Source organism: Cynara cardunculus (genome assembly GCF_001531365.2).
Source record: "Cynara cardunculus var. scolymus isolate 2C chromosome LG 1, CcrdV1, whole genome shotgun sequence".
NCBI classification, from domain to species: domain Eukaryota; kingdom Viridiplantae; phylum Streptophyta; class Magnoliopsida; order Asterales; family Asteraceae; genus Cynara; species Cynara cardunculus.
Window position 1 is genome coordinate 21,591,866 of NC_037528.1, and position 10,098 is coordinate 21,601,963.

General features: G+C 34.3%; 3 protein-coding genes across 3 annotated transcripts in view; 1 reads left to right on the forward strand and 2 right to left on the reverse strand.

The window, feature by feature from the left end:
* Positions 1-1,551: 1,551 nt before the first annotated feature.
* LOC112499970 (tRNA (guanine-N(7)-)-methyltransferase) lies at positions 1,552-4,653 on the reverse strand. Its single transcript, XM_025103232.1, has 2 exons — positions 4,539-4,653; positions 1,552-2,578 (listed from the first exon to the last, which is right to left on the reverse strand). The coding sequence occupies exon 2, from the start codon at positions 2,555-2,557 to the stop codon at positions 1,778-1,780; it is 780 nt and encodes a 259-aa protein (XP_024959000.1). The 5' UTR covers positions 2,558-2,578; positions 4,539-4,653; the 3' UTR covers positions 1,552-1,777.
* Positions 4,654-5,489: 836 nt separating this feature from the next.
* On the forward strand, positions 5,490-6,005 carry LOC112523248 (uncharacterized mitochondrial protein AtMg00810-like). Its single transcript, XM_025132806.1, has one exon. The coding sequence runs from the start codon at positions 5,490-5,492 to the stop codon at positions 6,003-6,005; it is 516 nt and encodes a 171-aa protein (XP_024988574.1).
* A 997-nt stretch (positions 6,006-7,002) lies between these two features.
* The window catches only part of LOC112523332 (wall-associated receptor kinase-like 1), a 6,977-nt gene continuing 3,881 nt past the window's right edge, over positions 7,003-10,098 (reverse strand). Inside the window, exon 4 of the mRNA XM_025132932.1 lies at positions 7,003-8,343. Within this exon, the coding sequence (XP_024988700.1) occupies positions 7,178-8,343 (1,166 nt within the window). The 3' untranslated portion in view covers positions 7,003-7,177. The remainder of the gene's footprint in view (positions 8,344-10,098) is intronic.

Sequence of the window (10,098 nt, forward strand, 5' to 3'; positions counted from 1 at the left end):
GTCAAAAACTATTTAATATTGGACTCATTTCGAAGGTATTAACGAGACGATTATAATGGTGTAACTTGTTAAAATAAAAATGTATTTTTTAAACATGTTTTAATTRATATACGATTATGTATGTTAATTTAATAAAGGTTTAAAATGAAACATTTAAAAGTAAAAGACATAAAGTAAATTAATTAACTAATTATAAGGGTATAAAATGTAATTTTAAAATTATAATTTTAAAAAATCTATTCAGTGTGAGTGTATGTGAGGAGAGGAGGGGGTGAAAAAGTAAAAAAGTAATGTAAGGGTATCTTGGTCATTTATTTTAAGACTTTAAGACTTTTGCTAAATTTGCTTAATAAGATAGTATAGATAATATTGTGGAAGTATAGTATAAAAGCAAAAAGTATTTAAATAATATTATTATATATAAATAATATAATAATAACTTGGATATTCAATTCATTATGCGAGCCGACTAATCGTAGGACGACCACCTAGTTTATGGGTAGCACATTGTCATGTTTTTCGATTATACTTGTATGAAGTTTTCCTTTTTACTTTGTTACGAGATGGACCAACCCTACATATACATGTGTAAAATATTAATGAAATGGGTTACCATCAAACATGAAAATAATTAACAAGTCAACCTCTTGAAATCGTATTGAGCTCACCTGATGGTAAAAGCATCTTTTGCATATATATTCGAATATTCTTAGCATCTTTTATATATAAATAGATATATTTAGATAGATATAGAGAAGAGATCAAATGCAAATCACCTCATTTGTATAAACTGTGTAAACCAACCTCATCCATTCCATATGTTTAATCTTATGAAATTTTTTTTCGTGAAATTGTTTCATATAATACTTTTTTTTGATGAAGTTGTTTCATATATGGTTATGAAATTGTTTCATATAATACTTAATGAAAGTGTTTCATATATTTAACTAAAATTAAAATAATGAAGATGATAATATCCATGATTAGCACCGTCCGCAATAAAAATGATTAATCAACCTCTCATAATTAAAAAAATGAATAAAATGAAAAACTATGATTGATTGAATGAGGTTTGTACAAATAACATGGTTTGCAAAGTAAACCTCCTCGATCTCTCTCTCTATATATATTTGAATATTGTTGGCATTGAATTTTTTTAAATTCCTTATATTGCTTGGAATAGCGATACGATGGGCATAACAAGAAAGGGTTTACGTTATTGAATTTGCTTTCATATTTTAGTTGATTTAAGGATGAAAATGACTGCAAAATAATTAACATCTTGACGAATGAAACCTAAACTATACAAAACTGTGTGACATCGGGGGAAGTTCCAATAGAATTTTAAAAGCCCGGAAACCATCCACAGCACATCATAACATGTCCCTCTTCAGGATGAATATTCATCATGAATAGCACATTCATAATGAATATGAAAGTCTTATCCATCATAAATCACACGTTCATCATAATTTATAAATAACACATCCATATTGTGTTTTCCCGTAAACAATCCCCGGGTTGCTAAATTTTAGGTTTCTAAAAGAACCGTTTGAAGCAACAAAATGAACCGTATTAAAAACCAAACTAAACAAACCCATGTACGATAGGGTCTAAAGGGTAAGATAGTAATTTAAGAACACAAACCATCTGAAAAAAGAAATATGACATTTGGTATTACATAAACCTAAAGCCTGGTATTTTTCTCTAGAAATGCCAACAGATTGTCACCATAAGTTGCAATCTAAAATCAAGAAAAGAGCTTCGATTGTTGCCATCAAACGGAAGGGACAATACGCCTGAAAACCGCTTTAAAAGTCTGCCCTCCGTTTCTCGACACTTTCTGTCCTTCCTCGGTCGCAGAACTCAACAGTTTCACCACTGGATCGGCTTCGAGTTCTTCTTCTGTGAGCGCTGCAAACAGCGGATGATTCTCCAAACAAGACTTCATCCAGTCTCCGAGCTCTTCCACATCGGTGATGGTGTATATAATCCCACCGGCTCTAATAGCGTAAGCATATTCGTCTAGCAAAAATGGGCTAATAACACGCCGACGGTGGTTCTTTTCTTTAAAGTGAGGATCGGGGAACAAGAAAAACATCTTCGAAAGCTGTGATTTTTCGAAATAATTTGGGATGTATTTCATGGAATTGGTTCTAACAACGGATACGTTTTGGTACTGACCCGGATTCGCAACACGTAGAGCTAGAATACGTTCTTTAACGTATTCTGTCACCTTGTCCCTAAGTTCCATTCCAATCATTAGTGTTTCAGGGAAAAGTGTTGCAAGACTGATTAGCAGGCCTCCGAAACCACATCCGACATCGGCAAATTCGATCTTTTTGGAGTCAGGTGGAGAATCAGATGATGGGAAGAAGTGAGGATAGTGAACGGAGTATTCTACATGATGAGGGGAGATTGGGACTGGGAAATGGGAATCACTTAACGGGTTGCTATGAGCTCGAGCCCGGTAAAAGCGCTTCCGTGGAAGGCGAGTGGACTTGCTAATGCAGGGGTTTGATTCGTCCCCAGATGCTATCTTTTCCTCCAATTGCATTGTAGAAGTAGCAGCAGTTTCTGCAATGTTGTCAAATGATTAACAAAAAAGTAGAATCTATTTGGTCAAAAGTTTCACAAACAACATCCGAGTCCTTGAACAAAATTCTACATTTTTTAATCGAATCAAATTGTTTGAAGTGATATTTGCATTTGACAGTGAAAATCCAAACACCAAATTCAAATTTCAATGTCAAACATCCAAATCTAGCAATCAAAGAGTTCAGACTCTCAATCATCTCCATTAGCAAAAATAAAATTAACAGAACAAATCAAATTTCTGAACGTAGTAAGCTGCACCATACCCACATATAAACATATGAGACACCCTTTTCCGAGTGAGATTTTCTGGGTTTGTTTGATTTGGTTTGGTTTAAACATATGGGAGCGTTCTATTTGTTACAAGACATGGTGGATGACGATGAATTAAAGAACTTATACAGCTTTGCATCTTCAGAGAGCCTTCACTGATCTTATTTTAAATAGAAGTTATAGCCAAATATTAAACAAATAACTACCTAAATTGTAAAAACCAGTGGAGAAAGACCAAGGCAACAATTAAGTAGAAACCTCAATGGGCTATATATCGAGAATAAAACAGAAGAAAAAAGACGATACTCCAAAAAGTTAGGCCAAACACACCAATCCGTTAACTGCGGAAAATTTTACTTCAAAAACCCTTAGGTTGAGTTGATCAAGAGAGGCCATGTCTACCAATGCAAAAATGAAAAGGAAAACGAAAAGGAAAAGAGTAACATACTAAGAACCCAAAATTCGATATAATTTTAATTACCATGAAGTTAACAAAAGGGAAGCATAGAAAGATAGCATCTTGATATCAATCTGACAAGAACCAAGAGATTTTATGCAGTAAACTAAGCAAGTACATTACATGACTACGTTAGGAGACTTTTTGACCATTTATATGCTTACGAGTCTTGAACTATTCTTTGGACATTTTGGTAAGCAATCAGGGGCAGAACATGGGATCATAACCATGGGGCCAAAACTGACATTTTATACAAATAGTTGAGTGTTTAAATATATATTTTAAAAAAGCACAAAAGGGCACCAGCTAAAGTTCTCTACGTCAGGACGATAAACACTAAATCTTCAAAGTTCAGGCATTGTTCATCAAAGTCTTAAGATAAAAAAAAGAATGTCAATTTAGTGGATTAGAAGCTATCTTTGAAGAAACTGGGTATTGTAGATGTTAAGCATTTGGTGCACCGTAGAATAATTCAATTCAATGTGAGCCATAATTATAAGTTGGATGTGTCGACTATACTAGAAAGGGGCTTTGTCCACAAATGACATAATAGCATTGCTAAAAGAACAGCAACAAGAATTTTATGCCAACAATGGATCTTTATACAGAATTGCACCAGTCTCACACCATAAAACAAGATGTTGAGATGAACTTCTACATAAAGGCCTGAAAATTATCATTTCCATATCCCTTTTGCCCTAAATCCTTAATCATTTCCAATATGCAAGATTGTCCCTTTTGATTTCCTAACCATGAAAACGTGTAGAGGACTAGAGATTTCCTAGTCAACATTTGAAAAACCCAAAAGATCGAAAAACCCTTTTGCCCATTGCTTTTTCCTAAGCTTTCTACCCAAGAAAAAACTCACATTCGATGATTTACGGGCACCACAATTCGCAGACACTTTTACAGGGACTTAGAGTGTTCAAGTTTTGAGTTTTGACCTAGAATCTATCGCATCCAAACATGTTTTACACTTTACAGCAGAATGATTTAAGAATATAAAGTTGGAGAAAAAGTTTACAGCAGAATGGCTGAAGATTGAAGAATATATAGTTGAGAACATGTTCCACACGTCGCAATTCACAAACATGTTTTATACTTGCTAAGTTTTCTAATTTCATTCTACGTAATACACATTGCCCTAGCGAAAACCCAAGCTGAAACTTGAAGAATGAATAACTAAAATTGAAAACTTGAAGTTGAAATACCTTTTGATGATCTTAATGAAATCCCTTCGTGGCTTCGTCAATGAGAATTGAAGGTTGTGGTGGCCGTTGGGGCGATGCTCTTCGCCTCTTCACTTCGATTTTGTGTAATCGTGACTCGCAAGTGGCGACTCGCGAGCCGTGAGGTATTGGGCATTTGCAATTCGGCTGGACATGGACAGTTTCAAGATGATCTGGGCTGGGCTGGCTGGACCTTGAGGGGCCCAAGTTCCCATCGATATCTAAATTTAGATTTACATAATTTTTCTTGTTTTCTTAATAGTTAGCGTTTTCGTTTGAACTTGTTTATATGCATGTGTATATATATATTTATACAAAAATAAATTCTTATACATGATTCTCACACACACATATAGGTGGAGGTTCAAACGAGAGCACCTCCATAAACGCGAGTTATCATATGTGATAATACGCGTGAGGGGACCATGTGATATGCAGACGACGTGTTTTACGACTTAGCTCGAGCCAAAGATTGTCTACGTATATGATTTAGCATCACATATGATGGTCTTGATAGATTATAGTATCATATCAACAACACCCTTAACACTCATTTAATGTATTTATGAAATAGATTTTAGTTATAACTTTTTTAGTTCTGTATCATTAAAAAAATATTTCATCATTGATAGTTTACCGTTTGTATTTATAACTCTTGAAATTTTGATAATTTAGTTTTAACTTGTAAATTTTTAATTTTTATTTACCAAAATTAATATGTAGGTAAATTGTAGATGATGAATAACCTCAATGTCCGTAACACATGTATTGATCAAATGTGTTGCCATTTAATAAGCATGACGTGAATTGACAAAAGATTTTCGGTTTTTTGAAGACCAATAACTAATGAGGGACTAGTGTTGAGCCAACGGAAATACACGTTAGATATTTTGAAAGATAGTGGTCAGCAAGGTTGTCGGCCCAACCCCTCCCCAATGGAGCAAAATCTCCATCTGGACGAAGCCATCGATAGTCCACCAGTTGATGCTGTACAATATCGACGATTGATTGGGAGACTGTTGTATTTGCAAGTAACGCGTCCGGACATTGCTTTTGCTATCAATATACTCGGTCAATTCTTGGCAAACCCACGTCAAAGACATATGGATTCTGCCATTAGAGTGTTACGCTACTTGAAATCGACCCTTGGCCAAGGAATTCTCCTACCTAAAGACGGTGATATGAGCCTTAAGGCTTTCTGTGATGCTGACTGGTTGGGTTGCTCCTTCATGCGACGCTCCCGCACCGGTTATTTGATTTTCTTAGGAGGAGCTCTGGTATCTTGGCAAACAAAGAAGCAGTCAGTTGTCTCTAGATCGTCGGCCGAAGCTGAATATCGCGCCATGGCTACTACTGTGAGTGAGATCCTATGGTTGCGTTGGCTTTTACACGACCTTAAGGCTGCCCCTGTTGGACCCACACCACTATACTGTGACAACAATGCAACCTGACAAATCGCAAATAACCTATTTTTTCACGAACTCACCAAACATGTAGAAATGGATTATTACTTCATACGTGAAAGAGTCGAGTCTAACGAGATAGAACCCTTATACATAGACACAAAGCATTAGGTGGCAGACATCTTCACCAAAGCTCTTGGAGTTGAACGCTTCCACTTTCTTTTAGGCAAGATGGGCGTTCGTGATCTTCATGCTCCATCTTGAGGGGGAGTATTGGAAACCAAATCCATTCCATACTTATCCCCTTCTTTCTCTTTCATTTTTGGTTAGTTCGTTGTATTTGTGTGTGTGTGTGTGTATATATATATATATATATTTGCCTCTCTTGTACTCCATACACTGAAAATAAGATATCCCAAATATTTTCAAAAACGACTTCATATGCAACAAATTAACCGGTAAGCGCTGACCATGGTAAGAGTCGTTGCTCTCACTTACCGGGTAAAACTTTCAGTCCTTGCCTCGTTCTTACATGATAAGATTTTTGGTCGTTGTCATATTCATCCAATAAGGTAATGTGATTTGGTAAACGCTTACCTGAGTAAGCATTTGGTAAACATCAGTATACTTTTAAAAAAGAGTAAAATGTAGATTGAGCCATTCAAACTTGTCACTATCTAATGTTGACGGAAAAGATTGAAAGGTTATGTCGCCAATATACACCATTATTTTCCACCTTTGAACGATAATTGTATGATATGACCATTGTCCAGTACAACGCAACTCCATTCTAAACTTTAGCATTATAAATAACTTAATTAGAAACTAGTGGTCTATATTTAGAAAATATATATGTTGTTTTTAATAGTAGCATAAGTTAATAAATAAATCAAAGTAACTCTAACTCACCAGGTAAGAGTTACAATTTTTGAATACTATAATATTACTCATCAACAATACAATACAATATTCCACCCCTTTCTAAACTGGAATCAATTAGCAAATGCTTTTGAAATAAACCTAATGCTTTAATTAGAACACCCCCTAACATTCAAGAGGTTAGATTTACAAAACAAAATACCCAAACCCCTGACCCAGTTGCAACTCTTATATAGCAACTAACAGGTGCATTGACAATTATATCTGCCAATGTTGTTGTAATGAACTACACATACCACAATGTCACTTAATTAAGCAATGATACAAATGACCTTTTTGCATTATTGACTAAATTCGTCATCAACACTCATGAACGTTGACGTTGACTCACCATACGTTATCATGTGTAATTCCATTGCCTGCATCACTTGTTGGGAGTTTGTTTGAACCATCGAGGGAACATGAGACACTCGTATGGTTTCCAACTCTACAACAACTTCTTTCATTGTTGGCCTATTTTTTCCACTCAAATTCAAGCATCGCATTGCGAGGTTAGTTACTGCCAATATCTCATCCCTCGTACCCTCCTTAATAACCATTGCATCAATAATAGACATGACACGACCTTCTTCCATAGCCAACATAAAGTGTGTAGCCAAGCTTCTGTTTTCACCAAATCGAGTCAGGGAAATCGGCATCTCACCCGTCATGAGTTCAACCAAGACAACTCCAAAACTATAAACATCACTCTTTTCAGTGAACTGACTAGATTGGAAGTACTCAGGATCTAGGTAACCAAATGTACCTTTGACTAAGGTAGTGAGATGAGTTTGATCCAATGATACGAACCTTGAAGTTCCAAAGTCAGAAACTTTGGCTCTGTGTTTATCATCCAAAAGTATATTAGTGGTTTTGATGTCCCTGTGGTATATTGGAACGGAAGTTGCTGAATGCAAGTAAGCAACGGCTCCTGCAACCTCTGTAGCAATTTGCAATCTCATGTTCAAAGAAACTGGGGAGTCATTGGTCTCATTGTGAAGATGATCATACAAGGTCCCATTTGAAATGAATTCAGAAACAAGTAGAGGGACTTCCGTCTCCAAGCAACATCCCAATAGTTTGACCACGTTGCGATGATTGACTTGCGAAAGAATGACCACCTCATTGATGAACTGCTCTAATTGGCTTTCATCAACTACCTTCGATTTCTTCACCGCCACAATTCTTCCGTCTATTAACATACCTTTGTAGACCGTACCTTGACCTCCTCGACCAAGAATTCTATTCTCGTTGAAATAGTCTGTGGCCTTCTCCAACTCACGTGATGTAAAAAGTATGGTTTTATCAAAGAAAGAGGGGTCAGCTTCCTCTTGTTGTTTTAGAAGTAAACCACCATTACGTTTAAAGAACCTCTTTCTCCTTCTCCTTGCTTTTGTTTTCTTGATCACTTTGTACAATACATAGCTTATTGCCACAAGAAGAAGTACACCCATGCTTATGCTAACACCTGAATGAATTGCAATACAAAATGGAAAATTAGTTAGATGTATCAGAAACTTTTAAAGAAGTTCAAAATTCTTGCTCAAAGGGATTTGGAACGTGTTTTTGTGGTTGTGTTTTTTAACGATTTACATCCCTGGTTGCATTTTCTTTGATGAGTTGGGTCTCTATGGTTGAAGCTTTTTGATGATTTAAGTCCCTAAATAAATTAACCTGGGTCTTATGGGTGCACTAAGGACCCAACTCCTAAAAATGCAACTGGTTAAGTCCCTGAACATTTATTGAATAAATAAACTATCAAACTTTTAAAAATTGGTTATTGTTCACCTACATTATTTTAAGCCAAAAAGTTACAAGTATCTGCTTAGCAATGTTTTAAAGTAAAATAAATAAATTAGTTTACCATTCCCAAACACTACACCATTCAAACCCTTAGTACACAATAACATCACCCTCCTCACCACTCCTACTCGTACACTCTCTCTACAGTCCATTGCAGCTATTGGCCCTCTACCAACAGTCTCCCTCTTTTTAATTTGTTTCTTTTCTTTCGATTCTATCTTTTTTATAACAATTTAATGGAGCACACATAGACATATTAAAAAAATGGAGACAAAAAAACAAAAAAAATTGTGAGATCGATGACAAGGGCCAACAACAGTGAAGGGCAAGAGAGTAATGACCATGGCGACGAGGGGTTTGAATGGTAGAATTGGAAACGATAAAACCGATTAATTTTTTTTCCTTTAAAATCTTCGTAGCCGATTTTAAACAGCTTTCTAAAAAAATATAGGTAATCAAATTTTTTTTTAATTCAATGGTTTAGATATTAAAAAAAATGTCAGGTCCTTAATTATCCAAAATGAGAATATTTAATGATTTTTTCATACAAAAAAAATGTTAGAGATAAAACCATTCAAAAAAGTAGTAATTTTCAAGGATGTAATTTTTTATATGACATTATTTAAAAAAATGTTTTATAAAAATCAAGTGTCGTACATAAGAGATGTGCTTAAAACATATTTCATAAAAATATCCTACACGAAATACTAATATATTTAAAAAGACCCCATAAAGTAACTTAAACTTAATTTTAACAAACTATAAAAAATAGGGAAAAGTACAGTAAAAACCAATAAACTTTCTTATTTGGAATGATTAAGTCATTGGACTTTTTTTGGAACAAATAAGTCTTTGGACATTCCAAAACATGTTAAATAAGTCATTGGACAATTTTTTGGAACAAATAAGTCATTGAACATTCCAAAATGTGTTAAATAAGTCATTAGACAATTAAGTCCTTGGACATTCCAAAAAATGTTAAATAACTCTTTGGACAATTTTTGGAACAAATAAGTCCTTGAACAATCCAAAACATGTTAAATAACTTCTTGAACTTTTATAAAACATGTTGGATACATTCTTATGACTTGTACAACTAGTTAAAGTGGTAAAATAGTGAAAAAAATCCCGAAAAAACCCGAATGAACATTCATATTTTGAATGATAAAGTGGTAAAATAGTGAAAAAAATCGGGAAAAAACCCCAATGAAYATTCATATTTTGAACGATAAAGTGGTAAAATAGTGAAAAAAATCCGGAAATATATTTTGTCATTGATTTTTTAAACTAAAAAAATAAAAAAAATTATAAAATATATTATTTTTAATTAAAATAAATTTCACCAGTAATCTTTTTAAATCTTTTTTTAATTTAAAAAATCACATATATGATATATATATTTTTAATTAAAATAAATTTA

Bases quoted from the DNA above. Each gene is read 5' to 3' on its own strand.
- LOC112499970 (XM_025103232.1), bottom strand. From the start codon at position 2,557: ATGCAATTGGAGGAAAAGATAGCATCTGGGGACGAATCAAACCCCTGC.
- LOC112523248 (XM_025132806.1), top strand. From the start codon at position 5,490: ATGGAGCAAAATCTCCATCTGGACGAAGCCATCGATAGTCCACCAGTT.